The sequence below is a fragment of the Equus caballus genome, chromosome 14, assembly GCF_041296265.1.
Source record: "Equus caballus isolate H_3958 breed thoroughbred chromosome 14, TB-T2T, whole genome shotgun sequence".
Classification (NCBI taxonomy): Eukaryota; Metazoa; Chordata; class Mammalia; order Perissodactyla; family Equidae; genus Equus; species Equus caballus.
In genome coordinates, this window is record NC_091697.1 from 17,572,231 (window position 1) to 17,599,373 (window position 27,143).

General features: G+C 39.3%; 1 protein-coding gene across 1 annotated transcript in view; it reads right to left on the reverse strand.

The window, feature by feature from the left end:
- The window catches only part of LOC100630328 (nuclear envelope pore membrane protein POM 121-like), a 76,268-nt gene that overhangs the window by 11,457 nt on the left and 37,668 nt on the right, over positions 1 to 27,143 (reverse strand). Inside the window, exon 3 of the mRNA XM_070234704.1 lies at positions 18,144 to 19,852. Coding sequence (XP_070090805.1) covers positions 18,144 to 19,852 — 1,709 coding nt within the window. The remainder of the gene's footprint in view (positions 1 to 18,143; positions 19,853 to 27,143) is intronic.

Genomic DNA, 27,143 nt, shown 5'->3' on the forward strand with positions numbered 1-27,143 from the left:
GATTTATTCCACGTATGCACAGCTGGTTCAATATTCTACAATCAATCAATGTAATCTACCATATTGACAGGCTAAAGAGGAAAAATCATATATGATCATATCAGTTGGCAACAGAAAAAAACTTGACAAAATTCAACAGCCATTCATGATTTTAAAAAACAAAAATTCTTACTACAGTAAGAATAGAGATCATCCTCAACCTTATAAAGAAAATCTTACAAAAAACCTACAGCCAACATCATAATTAATGGTGAAAGATTGAATGCTTTTCCTCTAAGATCAGGAACAAGGCAAAAGTATTCACTCTCATTCTTATTCAACAAGGGAAATTCCAGCCACTGTAATAAAGCAATTAAAAGTGATAAAAGGGATATTTATTGGAAAGGTAGAAGTAAAACTCTCTCCATTTCCAGATGACATGATTGTCTATGTAGAAAGTCCCAAGGAAATCTACAAATAAAAATCCTCCAAAAATGAATTAGTGAGTTTGATCTGGTCTCAGATACAAGATCAACATACAAAAATGAATTGCATTTCTTCATACTGACAGTGAACAAGTAGAAACCAAAATCAAGGCCACAATACCACTTATAATTGCTTCAGAGAAAATGAAATACTTGGTATAAATCTAACAAAATATGCACAGGATCTGTGTGATAAAAATTACAAAATGCAAATGAAAGAAGATGTAAATTCTTGGAGAGACATACCATCTTCAAGGACTAGAACCTCAACATAATGAAGATGCCAGGTCATCTATAGGTTTAACACGGTCCCTATCACAGTCTCAGCAAGGTTTTTCACAGACATAGACAAGCTAATTCTAAAGTGCTTATGGAAAAGAAAAGCTCCCAGAATGCTCAAAACAATTTTTAAAAGAAGAAAAGTGGTGGAATCACTCAATGTTAAGTCTTACCGTATAGCTACAATAATTAAGACAATGTGGTACCAGAAGAGGAGAGACAAACAGACCAATGGAAAACAAAGTACAGAACCCAGAAACAAACATACCCAATTGATTTCTGATAAAGGATGAAAGAAATTCAATGGAAAAAGGATAGTCTTTTCAAACAATGGAGCAGAAGCAATTGAATATACATAGGCCAAAAAAGTGACACATGACCTAAACCTCACACCTTACAGAAAAAGTAACTCAAAATGACCATGAACTTAAATGCAAAACTATGAAACTTCTAGAAAAATAACCACGAGAGGAACTATTCTGGACCTAGAATTGGCAAGGAATTCTTAAATTTGATACCAAAAGCATGAACCATAAAAGGAAAAATTGAAATATTAGACCTCATCAAAATTAAAATCTTTTGCTCTGAGAAAGACTGTTCAGAGTATGAAAAGACAAATTACAGACTGGGAGATAATATTTGTAAATTACATACCTTACAAAGGAATTATATCTAAAATTCTTATATAAGAATAACTCTCAAAACTCAACAGTAAAACAAATAATCCAATTAAAACATGGGCAAAGATGTGGATATATATTTCACCAAAGAGGATATACAGAGGCAAATAAGAAAGGAAAGATGTTTAACATCGTTAGCCATTAGGGACAAATTAAAACCACAATGTGATATTACTACACACCTATCAGAGTAGCTAAAATAAAAAGTAGTGATAATGCCAAATGTTGGTAAGGATGCAGAGAAACTGGATCATTCATGCACTGCAGGTTGAAATATAAAATGATACAGCAGTCTGGAAAACAGTCTGGCAGTTCCTTTGAAAACCAAAATAGACTTACCATATGACCCAATAATTACACTCTTGAGCATTTATCATAAGGAAATGAAAATTTATTTTCATGAAGAAACTTGTTCATAAATGTTCATAGCAGCCTTATTTCTAATAGACCCAAACTGGAAACTACCAAAGGTTCTTCAATGAGTAAATGGTTAAACAAACTGTGGTACCTCCATACCATGGAAGACTACTCAGCAATTAAAGAAATCACCATCAATATACACAATAACTTGGATGAATCTCAAAGAAATTATGCTAAGTGAATAAAGCCAATCTCCAAAGGATACTGTGATGTTGTGACTTAAAACAAGAAATATATATTTGGTCTTTGTCCTGTTTCTGATACAGAGCTCCTAAAACCCCTGTAATTTCCTAAGTAATAAGAACAATGGAAGTATCTTTTGTTATAACAATTTTTCTTTTGTCCTCAGTTTCTGAAATAGCTTCAGAACAATAAAGGTGAAAGGAGTATCTTGCTATTCACAGTAAGCCCCTTTAAACCACACCCGAGTTTGTTAAGGAGGTGACTTTTAGAAAACCCCTACGTAAGCTAAGGAGAGGGGCTGGTTGCCAGGGGAACCAACCATGATTAGAGGGTTGGAACTTTCATCCCCAACCCCAACCACTGGGGAAGGGAGAGGTGCTGGAGATTGAGTTCAGTCACCAAAGGCCAATGATTTAATCGATCATGCCTATGGAATGCAGACTCCATAAAAACCCAAAAGGACAGGATTTTGAGAGTTTCTGGGTTGGTGAACATATCCACATGCCTGAAGGGCGGCACACCTCACTTCCATGGGGACAAAAGCTCCTGTGCTGGAGACCCTTCTGGACCACCCTGTGTACCTCTTCATCTGGCTGTTCATCTGTATCTTTATAATATCCCTTATAATAAAGTGGTAAACATATGTAAATGCTTCTCTGAGTTCTGTGAGCCACTCTAGCAAATTTATTGAATGTGAGGAGGGGGTTGTAGGAGCCTCCAGTTTGCAGCTAGTCAGTCAGAAGCACAGGTAACAATTTGGACTTGTGAATGGAGTCTGAAGTGGAGGCAGTCTTGCGGGACTGAGCCCTTAACATGCGGGATCTGATGCTATCTCCAGGTAGCTAGTGTCAACATTGAGTTAATAGCCTGCTGGTGTTAGAAAACACACATCAGAGATACATACTGCATGACTTCATTTATATAACATTTATGAAATAACATGATTATAGAAACGAAGAACAGACAAGTGGTTCACAAGGGTTAGGGATGGGTGGGGTGACTATGAAGGTGTAGCAGGAGGGAATCTTGTGGGGATGGTACAGTTAGCATAGTAAATGTGGTGTTTACATGACGTTCCATGTGATGAAACTGTATAGAGCTATATATACACACACAATGAATGCACGTATAATTGGTGAAATCTCAGTAAGTTCTATGGATTGTACCAATGTCAGTTTCCCCTTTTTTATGTGGTACCATAGTGAGTCACAATATTAACACTGGGTAAAAGGTGCACAGGACCCTCCTGTACATTGTCTGTGATATATAATTAATTAAAAATCATAATTTTAAAAGCAATGATAAGACTGGGAAAAATTGTCATAAATAACAGTTTCAGGATTCTTAGTAATCCACCAAAGGCATACAAGTTGAGAAATATCAACAAAAACTACTGAACTTCGGGAGAGAACAATGGCAGTATGGTGCATTTAGCTTGGGTATTCCCATCTGCCCACCCCCAGCTCCGTCACCACAGTATTTCTACCAGAGAAGAGCCAGCTGTGAAAACCAGAAACTTTCTATTGCAGGTGGCTGACTCGATTTGTAGCAGAGAATATAATAAACCACATCTGAGTGTGTTGTTGGAAACAGTGGCAATCTTGATGGAGAACAAAATGGGAAGGCTAACATCACAGGAAGCCTAAGGTTGGATTTCTTGGTTACAGCAAGCAACAGACTAGAAGAATAGTCAGAAATTTAGTAATGAGATCTGGGAAGCAAGAAAGGCATAGTGAGTCTTAATAAATTGCCACATACACCTAGAGATCTGGAAGTCTATGCACAATGGTCAAGGCTGAATGCAGGCTCAGGAAAAACTAGAGAAGGCTCTAGCCATGTGCAAGTCACCATCCAAAGGTGAGCTCTTAATGCATGCACAGGGGATATGCAGAGACTTTGTGAGAAGCAAAAGTTTGAGTTAGACTTATAAGTGCCTGAACTTTGATGTGTTCCCCAATCCACACACAGATCTACCAGCAAAGGGTGGAAACCCTACTGGCTCAAAATGTTTCAGCACAACTTTTGACCAGTTGTTGGCTAATCACAAAGATATGCTGATGCACAGACAACCTCTAGGAAGCCAGGCTTAAAAATCAAAACAAGGGGTCAGTCCAGTGGCACAGCAATTAAGTTCGCATGTTCTGCTTCAGCAGCCCAGGGTTCGCCAGTTTGGATCCCAGGTGTGGACCCACGCACCGCTTATCAGGCGATGCTGTGGCAGGTCCCCACATATAAAGTAGAGGAAGATGGGCATGGATGTAGCTCAGGGCCAACCTTCCTCAGCAAAAAGAGGAGGATTGGCAGTAGATGTTAGCTCAGGGCTAATCTTCCTCAAAAAAAAATCAAAACAAGAAAAAAAGTGAGCATAGATATCAGTGGCTGCTCACCACGGAAAAGGCAGACTCCACAGAATTTGCCCAGGCAGGTCACTAAAACAGACAAACAAAAGCAACAACAAAAAAAACCTTCAGAGTAGGGAGAGTCAGAATTCAAGTTTGTTACGTGCATTATCTAAAATGTCTAGTTTAGTTTTCAACAACAACAAAAATTTAATTTTAAATGCAAAATAATAGGGAATTGTGACTCATACTTATGGAAAAAACTAGACCATAGGAACAGTTTCTGAAGGGGCCAGTTTCTTGGACACAGCAGATAAAAATTCAAAGCAGCTATTATAAATATGTTCCAAACGCTAAAAGAAAATGTTTAAAGAATTAAAGGGAGACAGCCCTGATGGTCTAGCGGTTAAAGTTAGGCACTCTCACCACTCGGGGGTCCTGGATCCATTTCCCAGTCACAGAACCACATCGCCCATCCAGCTGCCATGCTGTGGGGTGGCTCACATAGAAAAACTAGAAGGACTTACAACTTGGATGTACAACCATGCACTGGGGCTTTGGGGAAAAAAACAAAAAAAGAAGCAGCTTGGCAATAGATGTTAGCTCAGGAGAATCTTTCCCTGCAAAAAAATTTTTTAAAGAATTAAAGGAAAATATGACAGACTTATAAAATTAAAAATTTCAATCAAGAGAAAGAAATTTTTTTAAATAATGAAATGGGAATTATGGAGTCAAAAATGTAACTGAAATGAAAAAACAGCATATTTGAGATAGCAGAAGAATAAATCAGTGAACTTCAAGATTGACCAACAGAAATTATCCCATCTCATGAACAGAAAGGAAAAAATGAAGAAAAATAAACAGAAGCCAAGAATCCTGTGGAAAACAACACAGAGGTATAATGGGAGTCCTAGAAGGATAGGAGAGAAGGGGGAAGAAAAAATATTTGAATAAATAATGGCCAAAAACTTCTCAAACTTGATAAAACATACTGATCTATGGATCCCAGAAGCTTACTGAACTCCAATAGGATAAATACAAATAGATCCACACCTAGACACAACAGAGCCAAACTGTTTAAAGACAAAGCGAAAATCCTGAAAACAGAAAGAGAAAACGATTCATCACCTACAGAGCAATCACAGCAAAATTAACAGCTAACTTCATGTCAGAAACTCAGGAGCCAGAATGCAGTGGATCGATACAGTCAGAGTGATAAAAGGGGGAAAAAGCATCAACCAAGAATTCCATATCCAAAACCATCTTTCAACAATGAAGGTGAAATAAAGAAAAACCCAGACTTAATACGGTGCTAGCAGACCTGCTGAACAAGCAGAACTAAGAAAGCCCTTCAGGTAAGACGCTAACTTGAACTCATATAAACAAAGAGTACTGGAAAACGAAAATACACAGGTAAACATAAACACTGATCAATTTTTTGTCTTCTTCCTGTGATTTAAAAGGTGTGAGACTGCATAACAATAATTATCAACCTGGGCTTATGAAGATGCAGTATGTTTACAGAGGAGAGGAGAGAGAATGTATCTTTATTGAAGCAAAGTTTCTCTTATTTACTGGAAATAAATTAGTATTAATTAATTAGTATTAATCTGAGGAATATTTCTTTTAACCTTTTATTTTGAAATAATTATATATTCACAGGAAATTGAAAAAGAAGTATGGAGAGTTCCTCTGTAGCCTTCACCCAGTTTCCCTCAATGATAACATATTGTATGATTATAGTACAATATAAAAAGGAAAATGATACTGGTAGAATCTACAAAGTTTATTCATATTTCACTATTTTACATGCATTATGTGTGCATGCATACAGCTCTATGTAATTCTGTTATGTGTAGATCATGCTACCACCACCACAATCATTATATAGAACTAATCTATCACCAAAAGATTCCTTTGTGACACTTCTTTATAGTCACATCCATCCACTCCCCCCTCATCCTGAATCCCTGTCAAGCACTAATCTGTCTCCATTTCTATACTTGTGTTATTCCAAGAATAATACAAATGTTACATAAATGGAATCACATGCTATGTAACCTTTTTGGGTTTGCTTTATTTACTCATCATAATTCTCTTGAGGTTCATCTAAACTGTGTGTATCAACAGTTCAGTTCTTTTTGCTACTGAGAAGTATTGCATAGTATGGATGTACATAGTTGTTTATTCACCCATTGAAGGAGTTTGGAGTAGGTTCCAGTTTGGGGCTATTAGGAATAAAGCTGCTATGAACATTTGTGAACAAGTTCCTTCATGAAAATATGTTTTACATTCTCTGTGACAGATGCCCAGAGTGCAACAGCTGGGTCATATGGTAAGTCCATTTTTGGTTTTCAAAGTAATTGCCAATCTGTTTTCCAGAGTGGCTGTATCATTTTGCACTTAGACTAGCAATGGATGATGATCTAGTTTCTCTCCATCCTCACCAGCATTTGATACTATCACTACTTATTTTAGGCATTCTGATAGGTGTGTAGTAATATCTCATTGTGGGTTTAATTTGCATTTCCCTAGTAGCTAATGGTGTTAAACATTTTTCATGTGCTTATTTGTCATCTGTATGTCCTAAAGTAGAATTTTGAAAATTTAAGATATACATTGTAATTTTTAGGGCAATCACTAAGAAAATAACTCAAAAAAATAGTGAAAATACCTTAAAAAATAGCAAAAATAAGGGGAAGTGGGGGAATTTAAATGATACACTAAAAAAATCTATGTAACACAAAGCAGGAACAGAGAAGATAAAAAAACCAACATGAGACAAATAGAAAATAAGAAGCAAAATGGAAAAAGTAAATCCAATCATGGCAATGATTACAATAAATGTGAACGGATTAAAAAGCCCAACACAAAAGCAAAGATTGGATTTTAAAAATCAAGACTCAAATATAAGCTAACTATAAGATCCAAACCTTAGATTCAAATAGACAAGTAGGTTGAAATTAAAAGAATGGAAAAAGATATTCATTGCAAACAGTATCCATAAGAGAGCAGGGTAACTGTAGCAATATTTGGCAAAGCTGACTTTAAGGCCAAAAATATTACTAGGGAAAAAGAGGGACAATTTATAGTGGCAAAAGAATCAATAATCAGGAAGATATAACAATTTAAAACTTACATGCAGCTAACAACAGAGCCCCAACATCCATGCAGCCAAAACTGCAGAATTGAAATGTGAAATAGACAATAAGACAATTATAGTTCAGTATTTTAAGACTCCACTCTCAACAGCTGACAGAAAAACTAGACAGGAAATTAGTAACGCTAAGAAGACCTGAACAACACTATCCAACAACTTGACCTGATATTTATAGAACACTCTGCCCCAAACAGCAGAACGCACCTTCTTTTCAAGGACACATGGGACATTTTCCAAAGTAGAGCATATGGTTGGCCATAAAAATGCCCCAATAAATTTAAAAGGATTGAAATCATTAAATGTACATTTAAGGCCACAGTGGAATAAAATTACAAATCAAAACCGGAACGAAATATGGGATAATCCCCAAATATTTGAAAATTAAAGACCACATTTCTAAAGTTATGGGTCAAAGAAAAAATCACAAGGGAAATTGGAAAACATATTGAACTGAATGTAATCCAAATATAACATCAATGTTTTTTGGAATGCCAATAACGCAGTGCTTAGAGGGAACTTCATAGCTTTAAACACCCACATTAGAAAAGAGAAAGGTCTCAAACCCATAGGCCAATCTTCCATCTTAAGAAACTAATAAAAGGGGTGATATCAGCATCATAGCAGAGTGAGCGCTACTGTAAACTCTCCCCTCTAAGATACAACGAAAAGGAGATTCATATTCCAACAGAGGACATCCACACAAAAGATGTCTGAGAGAGGGACACAGCTATGCATCACAAGGTGGAGGTGCTGGAGCCCCTCCCAAGGAAGTGGAACAAGGTAAGAGAACACTCCTCTTCCTTGCCAAAGGAAAGTGGCCCAGGGAGTGCGCTTGGCCTCTGGGAAGAAAGCAGCGGGGGGAAGGGAGAAGCAGCCCTCTCCAGGAACTCCATAGATCCCTGAGGTCCCTCACAGCCTGAAGGAAAGCCCCTCACAGAAGGGACTAGCTATCACGGAGGTGTCTTCATCAAGTCAACACCCCAAGGGAGCAGATGTGAGGGCAGAGTGAGAAGCCCCGGAGATTGTGCAGGAGAAGAAACTGTCCCTCCCCCACACCTGGAGCCACAGCCCAGCACCTTGGAGCTGTCCCCGCAGATCCCAGCGAGCTCAGAATACTCAGCTCTTGACCCCCACACAGTGGCAAAAGGTGGAAGTGGCAATCAAACACTATGACAATGTGAAAGTACAAAACCATGCTGTCTGGCAGTATGAAAAAATATATTAAATCTCCAGACCAGAAGGAAATGACAAGTACCCAGAAATCAATCCTGAAGACACAGAAATCTATAACCTAAATGACAGAGAATTCAAAATAGTTATCATTAAAAAACTCAATGAGTTAAAAGGGAATGCAGATAGATGATACAATGCGTTCAGGTGCTACTTCACAAAAGAGATTGAAACTATAAAGAAGAACCAACCAGAAATATTAAGATGAACAATACAATCAATGAGATAAAGCAGAATATAGAAGCCCTGAATGGTAGAGCTGATAACAGAGAGATGAATCATGATCACTGAGGATAGAAACATAGAAGTGCTTCAGAAGGAGGAAGAGAGAGAACTAAGACTAAAAAAGAAATGAAGTCTCTGAGAAATATCCAACTCAATTAGGAAATGCGACATAAGAATTATAGGCATTCAAGAGGGAGAAGAGAAGGAGAATGAAGCAGAAAGCACGTTCAAAGAAATAATAGCTGAGAACTTTCCAAAGTTGGGGAAGGAGATGGAAATCCACTTGAAAGAGGCTATCGGTCTCCTAATTACATCAATGTAAAAAGACCTACTGCAAGCATATAGTAGTGAAGCTGGCAAAAGTCAGCGACAAAGAAAAAATACTAAGGGCAGCAAGGCAGAAGAAAGCAACCTACAAAAGAACCCTTATCAGGCTTTCAGTGGATTTCTCAGCAGAAACCTTACAGGCTAGGAGAGAATTGAATGATATATTCAAAATTCTGAAAGACAAAATCTTTCAGCCAAGAATACTCTATCCAGTGACAACATCCTTCAGATATGATGGAGAAATAAAAACTTTCCCAGATAAACAAAAGAAGGGAGTTCATCACCACAAGACCCCCTAAAAGAGAACCTCAAGAAGGCCCTCATATCTAAAAAGAAAAAAAAGAAGAAGAAGAACGGGGTTACAAAGCCCTGAGTAAGGAGATGAATAGGTAGACGAAATCAGAAAATTAGAGCTATCTAGCAGAACAGGTTAGCAAATACTAAGGTAAAACATTAAAGATAAAGGGAAGGAAAACACCAAAAACAAAGATAATATTGTCATTTTAACCACAAACTCACAAAACAAGATGGAATAAGATGTGACCAAAATAACTTAGGAGGGGAAGAGGAAAGGGACTGAATTGGCTTAGTCTAAGGAAATAAGAGGTCATCAGAAAATAGACTATCTCCTCCACGAGATTTTTCATAGAAACCTCAGGGTAACCACTAAAAAAAAAGGAGAACAGAGTCACAAATAATAAATAAGGAGAAAACTAAGAAATCCAGCATAAAAAACTATCTAACTGAATTGATAGACCAAATACATGGGACAAGAAACAAAGTACATGCAGGAGAATCAGAAAATGAGTGATAAAATGGCAACATTAAGCCCTCATATATCAATAATCACTCTAAATGTAAATGGGTGGAATTCTCCAATCAAAAGACACAGAGTGGCTGGATGGATTAAAAAAGAAGATCCAAGAATATGCTGCCTCCAGGAAACACATCTCAGCTCTAACAACAAACACAGGCTCAGAGTGAAGCGATGGAAGACTCCAAGCTAATGGCAAACAAAAGAAGGCAGTGTTGCCATACTTATATCAGACAAAGTAGACTTCAAGATATTACAGGTATAGAGAGACAAAGAGGGGCGGTATATAATGATCAAAGGGACACTCCACCAAGAAGACATAACACTTATAAATGTCTATGCACCCAACACAGGAGCACCAAAGTATGTAAAGCAGCTATTAACAAACCTAGGAGATATTAACAACAACACAATAACAGTAGGGGACTTCAACACTCCACTCATATCAGTGGATAGATCATCCAGACAGAAAGTGAACAAGGAAACAGCAGAACTGAATGAAAAGCTACACCAGATGGACTTTATAGATATATATAGAACACTCCATCCAAAAGCAGCAGAATACACATTCTTCTCAAGTGTGGACAGAACATTCTCAAGGATAGACCAAATGTTGGCAAATAAGGCAAGCCTCACTAAATTTAAGAAGATTAAAATAATAACAAGCATCTTTTCCTACCACAATGCAATGAAACTAGAAATCAACTACAAGAAAAAAATCTGAGAAAGGAACACAGTTGTGGAGACTAAACAACACACTACTGAACAACAAATGGATTATTGAAGAAATCAAAAGAGAAATCAAAAAATATTTGGAGACAAACAAGAATGAAAACATACCATACAACTCATATGGGATGCAGCAAACGTGGTACTAAGAGGAAAACTCATCACAATACAGGCTCACCTTAACAAGCAAGGAAAATTTCAAATAAGCAATCTCAAACTACACCTAACTGAATTAGAAAAGGAAGAACAAACAAAGCCCAAAGTCAGCAGACAGAGGGAAACAATAAAAATCAGAGCAGAAATAACTGCAATTGAAACAAAAAAGACAGTAGAAAAGATCAATGAAACCACGAGCTTGTTCTTTGAGGAGATAAACAAAATTGACAAACCCCTAGAGAGACTTACAAAGAAAAAAAGAGAGAAAGCTCAGATAAATAGAAATAGAAATGAAAGAGAAGAAATTACAATGGATACCACAGAAATACAAATGATTATAAGAGGATACTATGAAAAGCTATATGCCAACAAATTGGACAATCTAAAAGAAATAGATAAATTCTTAGACTCTTACAACCTTACAAAGCTGAATCAAGAAGAAATAGAGAATCTGAATAGATCAATCCCAAGTAAAGAGATTGAAACAGTAATCAAAACATCCCAAAAAATAAAAGCCCAGGACCAGATGGCTTCCCTGGTGAATTCTACCAAATGTTCAAAGAAGATTTAATACGTATCCTCAAACTATTCCAAAACATTAGGGAATATGGAACACTTCCTAACACATTCTACGAGGCCAGCATCACCTTGATACCAAAGCCCGACAAGGACAACACAAAAAAGGAAAACTAGAGGCCAACATCGCTGATGAACATAGATGCAAAAGTCATCAACAAAATATTGGCAACCCAAATATAGCAATACATCAAAAAGATCATACACCATGACCAAGTGGGATTTATACCAGGGACACAGGGATGGTTCAACATCCACAAATCAATCAATTTGATACACCACATTAACAAAATGAGGAACAAAAACCACATGATGATCTCAATAGACGGAGAGAAAGCATTTGACAAGATCTAACAGCCACTTATGATCAAAACTCTTAACAAAATGGGGATAGAAGGAAATTACCTCAACATAATACAGGCCATATATGACAAACACACAGCCAACATCATACTTAACAGGTAAAAACCAAAAGCCATCCCTCTGAGAACAGGAACAAGACAAGGATGCCCACTCTCACCACTCTTATTCAACATTGTACTGGAGGTTTTGGCCAGAGCAACTAGGCAAGAAAAAGGAATAAAAGGAATCCAAATAGGAAATGAAGAAGTGAAACTCTCACTGTTTGCAGACGACATGATCTTATATATAGAAAACACTAAAGAATCCATTGGAAAATTATTGGAATTAATCAACAACTACAACAAAGTTGCAGGGTACAAAATCAACTTAAAAAATCAGTTGCTTTTCTATACACTAACAATGAACTAACAGAAATAGAGCTCAAGAATACAATCCCATTTACAATCGCAACAAAAAGAATAAAATACCTAGGAATAAATTTAACGAAAGAGGTGAGACACCTATACAATGAAAACTATAAGATATTATTGAAAGAAATTGATGATGACATAAAGAGATGGAAGGAGATTCCATGCACATGGATTGGAAAAATAAACATAGTTAAAATGTCCATACTCCCCAAAGCAATCTACAGATTCAATGCAATCCCAATCAGAATCCCAATGACATTCTTCATGGAAGTAGAACAAAGAATCCTCAAATTCACACAGGGCAGCAAAAGACCCCGAGTAGCTAAAGCAATCCTGAGAAAAAAGAACAAAGCTGGAGGCATCACAATCCCTGACTTCAAAGTATACTTCAAAGCTATAGTAATCAAAACAGCATGGTACTGGTACAAAAACAGACACACAGATCACTGGAATATAATTGAAAGCCCATAAATAAAACCACACATCTACAGACAGCTAATCTTCGACAAACGTGCTAAGACCTTACAACGGAGAAAAGACAGTCTCTTCAATAAATGATGTTGGGAAAACTAGGCAGCCACATGCAAAAGAATGAAAGTAGACCACTATCTTACACCATACACAAAAATAGACTGACTTGAAATAGACTTGAAGGTAAGACCTGAAACCATAAAACTTCTGGAAGAAACTATAGGCAGTACACTTCTGACATCAGTCTTAAAAGGATCTTCTCAAATACCATGTGTTCTTGGACAAGGGAAATAAAAGAAAAAATAAACAAGTGGGATTTCATCAGGCTAAAGAGCTTCTGCAAGGCAAAGGAAACCAGTTTCAAAACAAAAAGACAACCTACCGAATAAGAGAAAATATTTGCAAATCACATATCCAAAAAGGGGTTAATCTCTGTAATATATAAAGAACTCACACAACTGAACAACAAAAAAAAAAAACAATCAAAAAACAGGCAGAGGATATGAACATTTTTCCAAAGAAGACATACAGATGGCCAACAGGACCATGAAAAGATGTTCAACATCTCCAATTACCAGGGAAATGAAAATCAAAATTATGCTAAGATATTACCTTACATCAGTTAAAATGGCCATAATCACCAAGACAAGAAAGTAACAAATGTTGGAAAGGATGTGGAGAAAATGAAATCCTCATACACTGCTGGTGGGAATGCAAACAAGTGCAGCCACTGTGGAAAACAGTATGGAGATTTCTCAAAAAACTGAAAATACAAATACCATATGACCCAGCTATCCCACTGCTGGGTATCTATCCAAAGAACTTAAAATCAACAATTCAAAACAACTTCTACACCCCTATGTTCATTGCAGCGCTATTCACAATAGCCAAGACATGGAAACAACCCAAGTGCCCATCCACTGACAACTGGATAAAGAAGATGTGGTATATATATACGATGGAATACTACTCAGCCATGAAAAAAAGACAAAATTGTCCCATTCGCAACAACACGGATGGACCTGGAGGGTATTACCTTAAGAGAAATAAGCCAGATGGAGAAAGACAAACAACAGATGATTTCACTCATATGTGGAAGATATACACATGGACAAAGAAGAGTTCAGTGGTTACCAGGGGAAGGGGGCTTGGGGGTGGGCAGAGGGGGTGAAAGGGAGCACTTAGATGGTGATAGACAATAATGTACAAGTGGATTTCACAATGTTGTAAATTATTATGAAGTCAATTAAAAAAAACTAGTAAAAGCAAAGTAAACCCAAGGGAAACAGAAAGAATGAAATAATAAAGATTAAAGTCTAAATTAATGAAATAATAAACAGCAAAACAACAGAGAAAATGTAAACCACAAAAATAGATTACTTAAAAAAAATCAACACAATTGACAAAACTTTAGCCACACTGACCAAAAAGAGAGCAAAAGCAAGGATGAGAGAGACAGACAGACAGAGAAAGAAAAAAAAAAGACATTAACAAAATTAGGAATTGGGGATCGGCCCCGTGGCCCAGTGGTTAAGTTCACGCGCTCCGCTTCTGAGGCCCAGGGTTTCACCGGTTCGGATCCTGGGTGCGGACTGATGCAGACTGGCTCATCAGGCCACGCTGAGGCAGCATCGCACATGCCACAACTAGAAGGACCCACAATTAAAATATACACCTATGTACTGGAGGGATTTTGGGAGAAAAAGCAGGGAAAAAAAAAAAGATTGGCAACAGTTGTTAGCTCAGGTACCAATCTTTAAAAAAAAACTCTCCCACATTTAAAAAAAAATAGGAATTGAAGAGAGGACATCATTTCCTGCCTTACAGATATTAGGATTATAAGGAAATACTATGAACAATGTTATGCCAACAAATTAGACAACTTTGATGAAATGCGCACATTCCCAGAAAGAGACCAAGTACTGAGACTGGCTCAAGAAGAAACAGAAAACCTTGGTAGACCTTACCACACATAAAGAGTAATTTAAAATCTTCCCCTAAATAAAAACCCAAGCCGAGATGATGTGATTTGTAAATCCTCCCAGATATTTAAAGAAGAAATTATACCAATCCTTCTACAAATTCTTCCAGAAACAGAGGCGGTAACTCTTCCCAACTCATTCTAAGTGGGCAGTATTACTCTGATACCAAAACCAGAAAAGACATTACAAGAAAAAGAAAATTTCAGACCAATATCTCTCATGAACACAGATGCAAAACAGTCAGCAAAATATAAGCAAACTGTACACCACCAAGAGTGAATTTTACTGTTTGCAAATTAAAATCAACCAGGTTGCTAGAGGAACTCAAAATGGAATGCAGATTGTGACAAATGCAGATCATGACAAATGAATCTGAGTGTTACAAGAGGATCACATAACCTCGCTGAAGGGGAGCTGAAAGGAGCTGAACGGAGTAATTTATGTAAAGTAGTGTTTGACTGGATAGGGTGAAGCTAACTAGGAAAGAACTGTACACAAACACTTTGGTAAGTTGTTCACGGGGTTGGCAACTCTGAAACTACTCTACATGTATTCTAGGACTGAACAAATAAGTAAATATATTGCAGATAATTAGACCAGGTTTCTCTGGAGAAAAGTTACACATAAGCAAAAGGAGACATTTCTAGAATGAACCCTGTGGTTCTGGATTAGAGTCTGAGGCATCAGTATGAACGCATTTATACACACACATGCATACACACATGCATAAATAAATACAGAAATATAGGTAAGTATGTCTAAATGGGAACATATACTTCCTAGTTCTGTCTGCTGAGGACCTGGGAGGAGAGACTCCCTAGAAGCTATGAGCACACCTGAGCACCCGGAACTTGTTTTTTCAAATTCCGTTCTGCAATAAAAGGAACCAGAACTCCTTGGAGAAGTAGTTGACTCCAGACTGGGGCAAATAAAGGACAAGAGGGTCCTGGAGCACCTTGTAGGGCTAGAAGGTAAAGTCCTTGAAAAAAGCTGGAAGGGGATGCAGGCATGTGAAAAGGACTCAGGAGCTAACCCAAAAGAACTCACAATGGTCAAATCTGGAACAATTTGGGCAACCAAATTCATAGTGATACTAGATAATAGCCCAAAGAATAAAATAAATATTGATGAGTCCATACAGATATAAGTGACTGAATACACAAATAAATTGAGAGAACTCTTCCTTAGAGAAGAATTCTAATTAAGTGTAACAAAACAAGGGAAGTAGAAAATCACCATTAGAACACCACAATAATAATCGCTGCAAGATCCACTGGTGATGCTAAAATCAATGGTGAAAGTTGAAAGATAAACAGGATTTTTGCGTAGCATCAAAGTATAGCCCCCAAATATTTATTACACAGGAAAAAATAGTAACTATACAGTGGAGAACTACGGCAGCCACCACCCTAACCAGGTGACCAAGGTTAGCATTTCCTATAATAAGACATGGATATTAGGCACCGTCTGAGATGAGGTGCTGAGAAGGGAACACCACCTCTGTGAGATTCTTCTTAAAAACCCGTAACCTGAATATACTCATCAGAGAACAGCAGGCAAGCCCAAACTGAGGGAAATTCTACAAAATACCCAACCAGCACTCTTCAAATGTATAAAGGTCACACAAGATATTAAGACAGAGAAACGGTCACAGTTTGGAGAAGACTAAGGAGACAAGACAAGGCATTGTGGGATTCTGGACTGATACTGGGACAGAAAGAAAACTTCACTGGAAAAACTTGGGAAATCCAATTAAAGTCTGAAGTTTTGCTAATAGCATTGTATCAATATTAATTTCCTAGTTTCAATGGTTGTTCTGTAAGATAGTAACATTAGGAGAAGCTCTCTGAAGACTAGACGGGGATTCTCTGTGCTGTCTTTGCAACTTCCTGTAACTCTAAAATTACATCAAATTCAAAAAATTTAAAAGACCGAGTCATTTCCTAACACACAATAGGCATGACCTAACCAATAGGGAGGTCAGGTGGGCAGTGAGAAGCAGAAGAGGGAAAAGGCAAGTGCATGGGTCGCCATCTTACAGAAGCAAAACACAGGAATCAGGAGCTAACATCCAGAGGCGTAAAGTAGTGCTACTTTCCCATCAGCTGGACCACAGACAACCTGATACGGTTAGGTCCGGCCGCTCAGGAGTCAATTATTCTTCCACTTGGATTCAAAGAGCAAAGACACAGGAACATTCAGTAAATTAACAGAAGGTCACATATATATTCAATATATATTATTATATGTAATATAATACATATTACAATATATTCTATACATAATATATTGCACATATTATATATGTATATAGGTTATATACACATATACGTAATACACATTGTTATACATATTACATATATTACACACATGTAAGTAATATGCATATAATATATATTGCATATTGATTATATATTAAACTATAATTATATGCTAATTATACATACATACATATATTGTTATACAGATATACATAATTACTGTACATATATAATATATATGTATTATGTATTCTTATATATTACATTATGTATGTAATATATACATATTACATATAATATACACATATATATTATTATACACATACATGACTATATAAAAATAATGTGACATATACAAATATCTATGACTATAAATACGTGAAAGATATGATTTTGTTCATTTACAGAATCTTCATGTGGTACACCAAATGTTCACAGAGAGAGAGAATATTATGTAGATTCTAAGAAAGATGGACAAGGGCCCAATTCAGCAAACTGGGAAGGTGGGAGGAGACGACTCCAGGAGCACTGGGCCTCCTGCTTCCCTCTTCTGTTCAGGGATCCTGACCACTGGGCTGCGCCAGGCTAACAAGTTCCAGCCACCCAACTTCTAGGGGCACATCTGGCAGAAAGACGATGGGGATGAAACATTGTCTCTCTGGAGAGAGCTGACCGACTTGGCGGCGGGAGTGGCCCCCAGGAGCAGCACCCTAGGCCCCTCAAGGGCAAAGCTGGACTCTCATCGTCTCCTACAATGCTCCTCCAAGGAACCAGCGAGGGCCAAGCAGCAAAGTACTGGGGAACAGACCCTGGTGGGCCCGGGAAAGGGAACCAAATCTTTAAAGCCAGGCTGAGCAAGGCGGAGGTTTGGGGAGAAGGAAGACCAACAGCCCACAGAAGCAGCCACTCCAGCTGATTAAGGGCAGTTGGTTGAGCCTGGGGAGCTCAGCACCTGCTGGAAGCTCTTCCACTGTGAATTACTGCTGGGGACTGGAGGGGGCCAGGCCGTGCAGCAGGTGGGCGTGGAGGAACAGGAAGGCTGAGGGCCCCGCGGTCTGAGTCCGCCTGTCTTACCCTTCCAAGACCTTGTTGATCCTCCGAATCGCAGCTCTCTTCTCTAAGTCAAGGTCTTCAGCAGTGACTCTGTAACCTAGCTGCGGGGCTGGGGGGAGGATCAGTGGGCCATTTCGCCTAGAGGGCAGCAGCAGAGGAACCTTGCGTTTCCGGGGCCTGGAACGGTCCAATGGGGGTGAGCAGTTCCTCAAGTTTTGTTTCTGCCCTGAGGGGACATCTGCAGCCTTTTCATGCTTGGTCTGACTTTGCGGTTCCACTGAGGCTGAAGATCTAGACTGATGGCTTTCCTCGCTGGCTTTCTTTGCAGGCACGTGGGGAGGGGATGCTGCTGGGCCCTGGAGCCGAGCTGTGCCTGGACCGCTTCTCTGCAGCAGCGGGAACCCTCGAGTGGAACTGTATGAACTGATGATGGCATTTCGTTTGCTGCAGGAATTCAAAAAGCAGGTCTGAGATTTCTCAATCAGGCTGTTCTCTGAACTGTGGAAACAGAAGTCTCTCCCCAGAGGCCCAGGCCTGGGCACGAAGGAAGAGAGGACTCCGTTGACCATCAGGCTCCTAAACGCGGACCGCGCACCCCCGCTGCTGCTGGAGCCCCTTCTCTGATCCTCCACCGTCTCGGCGCCTGGGTGCCCCTCCTGTTTTGCTAGCACTTTCCCGCTCTCAGTCAGGACACTCAGGTCCTTCTCTTTCTTGGCTCTCAGCTGACCGCTCCCTTCGAGAGCCCTCACCAGAGTCTCCCTTACGCAAGGGTCTGGGAGGTGACCATTTAGTGAAGACCACATACAGAGGACTGTCTGCTTCAGAGCCAAACGGAGCGTCACTTTGCCCCTAGCAGATGCCATTTTCAGGATCACCGAGGCGCAGAGCCTCTTAGAGCCGCAAGCGGACAGCACTGGCTGCGTCTGAGGGCCGCTCCGGGGCACCGAGGAAAAGACGCCCAGAAATAAACACCGGGCCTGCTGGACTGGATACTGCCGCCGATGGACTATGACAATCCGCCGACGGTGCCGACGACGACGGGGCGAAGCCACAAGATCCTCGTAAGACAGCCTGCGAGCCGGTTCCAGGGTCGGGGCGGCCGAGTGGACGCAGCCGGCCGGGGGCCCGCGGCAGGCGGGGTGTGCCGGCCCCAGGCGCTCGGGTCTCGCCCGGGGGTCCCCGCTCAGAACAGCCGAGGCCGGCGGCGCAGGGCGAGGCCGGCTCAGGCAGCCGCCCATGAGGAGCAGCTCTGCACGGTCGCGTCCTTCCAACGGAGTCCGCGGCTCAGCGAGGTTTCCGTTAGCTGCCCCAGGGCCCGGCGCCGAGCGCGCACTCGTTGGAACGCGCGAGCGAAGAAGGGGCGCGCGACGGCCGGGCTGCCCGACGCCTTGCTGCTGCCGGGCGGTGTTGGCAGGAAGGGGACGGGCTCCTTGCGGGCGCAGCTGCCTTCCGCAGGCCAGGCGCCAGCTCCCGGGGGGACAGGGACGGTGCAGGCCCGTGGTCCCGCGAGCCCGAGAACGGCTCTGGCTCAGCAGCGCCCACTCCCGGCGGGAGTTTCGGGGTCGACGCCGTCCGCCCGTCCTTCCCTCCTGGTCCCACCGCCCCCCCCCCCCCCCCAGAAGGGAGCTGCTCCGGACCCGACCGTCGGATGCCAGAGTCGCTGCCCCTACCCCTGTCCTTCCCAGATACCCTTCTTGGCTCCGCCTCCCGTCGCTTGGAAAGTAAGGATTCTAGACAGTTTATAATGAACAGAAATCAGAACTGAGAGGGAGAAGACTGGCATTTTTTTGGACGGCTCCGACAGCCAGGACCAGTATTATCTGGTACCTAAAACTTAAATTCCTATTTTGAAGGCCATGCTTTGCCATCGCCCGAATCTTTACTTTCTGCGCCTCGCGCCCCCGCAGATCCTGGAGGCCTCCGCAGCGTTCTTTCTCGGTAAATCTGTGTCTACAGGATGGGAGAGGTGACCTGGCAATGCAAGTTGGGACTCAGAATTTGGCTCCTTACAAACCTTCTGACTGAAGTTAATATTATTAGTTGAATGGTGAACACATTCAAATATTCAGACTATTTAAAATGTTTTGATGTTCTGATAGTTACACCCCCCCCCCCCCTTTGGTTTGATTCTTTTTGTTCTTATCTTTTTGCCTTATCCCAAGCGGAGAGGCAGCTGTCATTTTGTGTAACCGACAGCTAAAGGGGTGTCCTTTAATGAGATACACAAATGGCTTCTAAAATTCAGGAGTTTGACTTTCATTTTTGTGCAAAAAGATTTTAACAATATTGAGTTCTCAACCTCCCCGTGTTGTATCAGCCTGTTGCGCTTCAAAGCCCTTTTTAAAATGAAATAGAAAAATTCACGATGGGGTGCCTATACCACCACAATATTAAGGGAATTATCCCACGTGTTTAAAGGTAATCCATTTCTCAATTAAAGAAATAAATCTTAATTATAGACTCATTAAAGTAAAATGTAATCATGTTTTGTGACCCAACAAATATCATCTTGAATAATTCTTTTCAGCAATTAATTTTTTAAACAGCTTTATTTACACACCATAAAATTCGCCTATATTAAGATTGCACTTCAAGGGTTTTCAGTAACTTTACAAAGTGTAACTTTCACCACAATCGAACCTTATAACATTTCCATTCACCCAAAAAGAAAATTCATGCCTATTTGCAATCACTTCTCATTCTTGTTCATAGGCCCATTTTTGCACAAAAATGAAAGTCAAACTCCTGAATTTTAGAAGCCATTTGTGTATCTCATTAAAGGACACCCCTTTAGCTGTCGGTTACACAAAATGACAGCTGCCTCTCCGCTTGGGATAAGGTAAAAAGATAAGAAGAAAAAGAATCAAACCACTAATATGTTTTTGTTTCTGTAAATTTGCCTTTTTTGGACATTTCACATAAATGGACTCTTAGAATATGTGGTCTTTCGTGTCTAGTTTCTTTCACTTAGCATGTTTTTGAGGTTCATCCATATAGTAGCAGGTATTAGTACTTCATTACTTTTTTTGGCTCAAACAACACAAATTAATTTTGTCACTACTCTGAGATCAAGGTGTCAGCAGGGATGATTTGTTTTGAGGCCTCTCTCCTTGACTTGTAGATGGTGTCTTCTCCCCGTGTCTTTGCATGGTCTTCCGTGTGTGTGTGTGTGTGTGTGTCCTAATCTCCTTCTAAGGACACCAGGAACATTGGGTTAGGGCCCGCCCAATGACCTCATTTAACCTTAATCACCTCTTTAAAGACCAAATACGGTCACATTCTGAGGTACTAGGGGGTTAGGACTTCAATATGAATTTTGCAAGGAGACAACTTAAGCCATAACACTCCACCATCTAGTTCCCCAAATCCATGTCCTCAAATGCAAAATACATTTGTCCCATCCCAACAGCCACAAAAGTCTTAACCCATTCCAGCACCAACTCTGAGTCCAAAATCTCATCTAAATAGCATCTAAATCAGGTATGGGTGAAACTAGAGGTATGATTCATTCTGAAGGAAAATTCCTCTCCAATGGTGAACCTGTGAAATCAAACAAGTTATCTGCTTCCAAAATATAACAGTGGGAGGGGCATAGGATGGACATTCCCATTCCAGAAAGGAGAAATTGGAAAGAGGGAAGAGGGGACCAGCTCTAAGCAAGTCTGAAATCTAGCAGGGAAAATTCCACTAGATTTTTAATTTATTCAAAGATTTAGTGTATCATATCAACGTCAGAACTGTAACTTACATCTTTGACTCTCCAGTCTGCAATATTTCTACAGCACACAATTATGGACATTGATATCTGCAGCTAATTTTAAGAAGCTTTTGTATAAAATTCTGTTAGATTTTAAGACTCGAGAATAATCCTCTTTGGCTCAGTGTTCTGTCCTCTAGGCCATCCAGGGTGGTGGCCGGGCCCCCTCAGCCCTGGGCTGCTGTTGGAACCCACTGGAACCAAAGAGAAGACAGTCTTGCTGCCTGGGCCTGTGCCCTCTGGCCCCTGGTGACAGTGGCAGCCCTGCTGACCTCTGACCCACCTTCAGGGTCATTCCTCCCTGTTCCTAAAGGATAATGCATGTTTGCAGGCAGACAGATATATGGTCCCGTCTCCTGCCTGTAGAATCCCAGAAGTCTGACAGCCTTTTTGGATTTCACCCTACCTCTGTCCTCTTCAGTCCAAGCTGGCAGTGATTCTACTGAGATGGTTGATTGGATCCATATGGCACAGACGCATAATCTCTTTAAGGTTGTCCAGCCAGACCCTTGGTGTTCTCTCCTGAGCACACTTTCTCATTTTTTGTAATATGCACAAGCTGAGAATTTTTTAAATCTTCGAGTCCTGGTTCCTTTTTGCTTAATAATTCCTTTTCCAATTAGCTCCTTTCATATTTTACTATAAGCAGCAAGGAGAACCCAAGGCATGCCTTCAACATTTCCTTAGAAATATCCTCAGCTAAAGGTCCAAGTTCATCACAAGTTCTACTTTCCACAAAACACAAGAACACAATGTAGCCAAGTTCTTTATTAACAAAGATTCCTTTTCTCCAGTTTCCAATAACATGTTCCTCATCTCCCTCTGAGACATACCCAGAAGTATCTTTGATGTTCACATTCCTACCAACATCCTGTTTGTGGTGATATGAATGCACACATGGTACATATATATACACACACACACACATATACATGGCAGTAGAACTTTCTCTACAGTTCTCCTTCCTTTCTGAGTTCTCACAGAATCACATTTAATGTCCATATTTAGTCTCTTTAAGGCAATCTAGGCTTTTCTAACACACACCTCAAAACTCTTCCAGCCTCTACCCGTTACCCAGTTTCGAAGCCTCTTCCACATTCTTTAGTATTTGTTACAGCAGTACCCCACTTCCTAGTACCAAAATCTGTTTTGGGCTGCCATAACAAATCTGGTTTTGGCTGCCATAACAAAGGGCTATACACTGGGCGGCTTAAGCAACAGAAATTTATTTTCTCACAGTTCTGGAGGCTAGAAGTCTGAGATCAAGGTGTCAGTAGGGTTGGTTTCTTTTGAGGCCTCTCTCCTTGGCTTTTAGATAGCCATCTTCTCCCTGTGTCTTCACATTGTCTTTCTTTGGTCTTTATTACTTTTTATGACTGAAAAAATATTTCATTGCATGGCTATACCACATTTCTTAATCCATTCACAGCTGATGGACCTTTGAGTTCTTTCCTCTTTTTGGCTATTGTAAACAATGCTGCTATGAACATTCACATACAAGTCTTTGTGGGGACTCATTTGGCTGGGGTGATTGTTGGGTGATACAGTAAATCTATGTTTAACATTTGAAGAAACTTCCAAACTGTTTTTTCAAAGAGATTGCTGCAGTTTAAATTCCCACCAGCAATGTATGAGGCTTTCCATTTCTTGAGGTCATCACCAACGCTTGTTTATTGTCTGTCTTCATCTGTAGCCATCTCAGTGGGTGAGAAGTGGTACTTCATTGTGGCTTTAATTTGCATTTCTCTAATAGCTAATGATATTAAGCATCTTTTCATGAGACTATTGGCCATTCAAATTTCTTCTGTGGCAAAATGCCTATTCAAATATTTTGCCCATTTTTTAATTGGATCATTTTTCTCATTACTGAGTTTGAGTTCTCTATGTATTCTGGATACAAGCCCCTTAGCAGACAAGTAAGTTGAAAATATCTTTTCACTTTATTGATGGTGTCCTTTGAAACACAAAATTTTTAGTTTTGGTGAAGTCCAGTTTATCATTTTTTCTTTTATCACTTGTGCTTTTGGTGTTATTTCTAAGAAATATTTGCATAACTCAAGGTGTAATATTGTGATTTATAATAAGAAATATATATTTTGTCTTTGTTCCATTCCTGGCACAAAGTTCTTAAACCCTTGTAAACTCCTAAGTGATAAGAGCACTGGGAGCATCTTTTGTTGCAATGAGGTAACTGGTTGGGCTCCTGGATGACTCCTGGATGGGGGCTGATCGCCAGAAAGACCAAGCCATGATTGGAAGCCTGGAATTTTCAGCCCCACCTCCCATTCTCCAAAGAGGAGAGAGATGCTAGAAATAAAGTTAATAATTAATCATGCCTATGGAGAAAGCCTCCATAAAATCCCAACACGACGAGGTTCAGAGAGCTTCCAGGTTGGTAAACACATCCATGTACCATAAGGGTCGTGCACCCCAACTCCATGGGGACAGAAGCTCCAACACTCAGGACCCTTCCAGACCTCATCTGGTCTATCTCTTCATCTGGCAGTTCATCCACATCCTTTATCATATCCTTTACTATATAACTGGTAAACACAAGTAAGTGTTTCCCTGAGTTCTATGAGGTGTTCTAACAAATAATTGAATCTGAAGGGAAGGAGGTCACAGGAAGCTTTGGTTGAAAGCCAAGTCAGACAGAGTTGTGAGTAACCTGGGGACTTGTCTTTGGCACTTGAGTAAGGGGGCACTCTTGTGGGACTGACTCAACCTGTGGCATCTGAAATGCTATCTCCAGGTAGATAGTGTCAGAATTGAGTAAAATTGTAGGACACCCAACGGTGTCACAGAATTGCTTGGTATGGGGGAAATCCCACACATCTGGTGTCAGAAGTGTTGTGAGCATGGTAGTAGTGTAAGAGTAAAGGAGAAACACATAGGAAGAAGAGTGAGGTTTTCCTTACATAACAATATCTCCATATTTACTTCTATGTTTTTTTCTAGGAATTTTATAGTTTTAGCTCTTATATTTAGGTATATGATCTATTTTGAGATAATTTTTGTGTATCGTGTGAGGTAAGGGTCCAAATTCATACTTTTGCGTGTGGCTATCCAGTTGTACCAGTGTTGGGTATTGAAAAGACTATCCTTTCCACCCTGAATTTTGTCTGTACCTTTGTCCAAAATCGATTAACCATAAGTGTAACCGTTTATTTCTGGAGTCTCAATTCTGTTCCGTTGGCCTATGTGTCTTTTCTAATGCCACTATCAAACTATCTTGATTAGTGTAGGTTTGTAGTTAAGTTTTAAAATTGGGAAGTATATGTCCTCCAAATTTATTATTTTTAAAACATTGTTTTGGCTATTCTTAGTTCCTTGCATTACCATATGAATTTTAGGATCTACTTGTCAATTTCTAGAAGAAAAAAAAAGAAGACCAGCTTGGATTTTGATAGGAATTGCACGAATTTGTAGATGAACGTAGGGAATACTGCCATCTGAACAATATTAAGTCTCCAGTCCATGAACACGGGACGTCTTTCCATTTATTTAAGACTTCTTTAACTTTTGGCACCAATATTTTGTAGTCTTCAGTGTACAAGTCTTTCACATCTTTTGTTAAATTTAATCATAAGTATTTATTATTTTTGCTGCTAATGTGAATGAAATTCTTTTTCTTACATTCATTTGCAGACTGTATATTGCTGGTTTATAGAAATGAAATTAATTTTTGTATATACATCTTCTATCCTACAACCTTCTTGAACTCCTTTTTTAGTTGTAGAAGCACATTGTGTGTGTGTCTCCTTGTCTGTGTATTCCTTAGAATTTTCTATATATAGGAACTTTTTCTATGTGAATAAAGACAGTTTTACTTATTTTTAATATGGATGGGCTTTTTTCCTTCCCTAATTCCACTGGATAGAGGCTCGAGTGCAATGTTGAATACAATGATGAGAGTGGATTTCTTTCTCTTTTTCCTGATTTTAGGTAGAAGGCATCTAGTCTTCACCACTAAGACCATTAAGTCTGGTGTCAGATGTGGATATTTTCCAAATGCTCTTTATCAGCTTCAGGAAATTTACTTCTACTCCTAGGTTATGAAGAACTTTATTATGAGTGGATGGTGGATTTTGTGAAACATTTTTATGCATCTATTGAGATGATCATATGGTATTTGTCCCTTATTCTGTTAATATCATGAATTACATTAGTTGATTTTCAGATATTAAACCAACCTTGCATTCCTGGGATAAATCCTACTTGGTCATGGCGTATAATCATTTTGATATTTTCCAGATTCAGTTTGCTTTTATTTTGCTCAGATTTTTCTTTGTGTGTGTGTTTATATTCATGAAAGATATTGGCCTATAGTTTTCTTTTCTTGTGACGTCTTTATCTAAGTTTACTACCAGGATAATCTTGGCCTGATAGAATGAGTTTGGAAGTATTCCTTCCTCCTCTATTTTCTGGAAGAATTTGTGAAGGGTTGGTATTATTTCTTATTTTAAATTATTGAAAGAATTCACAAGTGTACCCATCTAGGCCTGGGCTTTTTTATTGTGGGAATATTTTTTAAACTGTTTATTTTCAAATAATTATACATTCACAAGAAGTTGCAAAAAATGTACAGGGAGATCCTGTGTACCAGTTTCCACAAATGGTAATATCTTGCATAGTTATAGCACAATATCAAAACCAGGAGATTGACATTGGTACGATGCACAGAATATATTCAGATTTCATCATTTTACATGCACTCATTTATGTGTGTATGTGTGTATGTGTGCGTGTGTGCATATGCATGTGTGTGTGGCTCTATGCAATTTTATCACGTGTAGATTTACATAACCATTAACACGATCAAGATTCAGAACTTTACCATCACCACAAGGCCCTCTAATGTTACCCTTAATAACTACATCCACACTCACTACTTTGAGAAGAGTTTTAATTGTTATAATATTTACTTCTTACAGATGTATTTAGATCTTCTGTTTCTTCTGGGTTCAGTTTTGGTAACTTGTATCTTTCTAGGAATTTTCCATTTCATTTTAGGAGTCTCATTTGTTGACATAAAGTTTTTTATAGTACTCTCTTAAAATTCTTTTGGTTTCTGTAAAGTTGGCTGTGATAGCCTCTCTTTAATTCCTGATTTTACCAGTTTGTGTCTTCTCTCATTTTTCTTGGTTAATCTTACTAAAGCTTTGTCAAATTTTAAAAATGGTTTCAAAGAACTAACTTTTGGTTTCCTTAATTTTCTCTATTTTCTTCTGTTTCCTATTTAATTTATTTCCACTATAATTCTT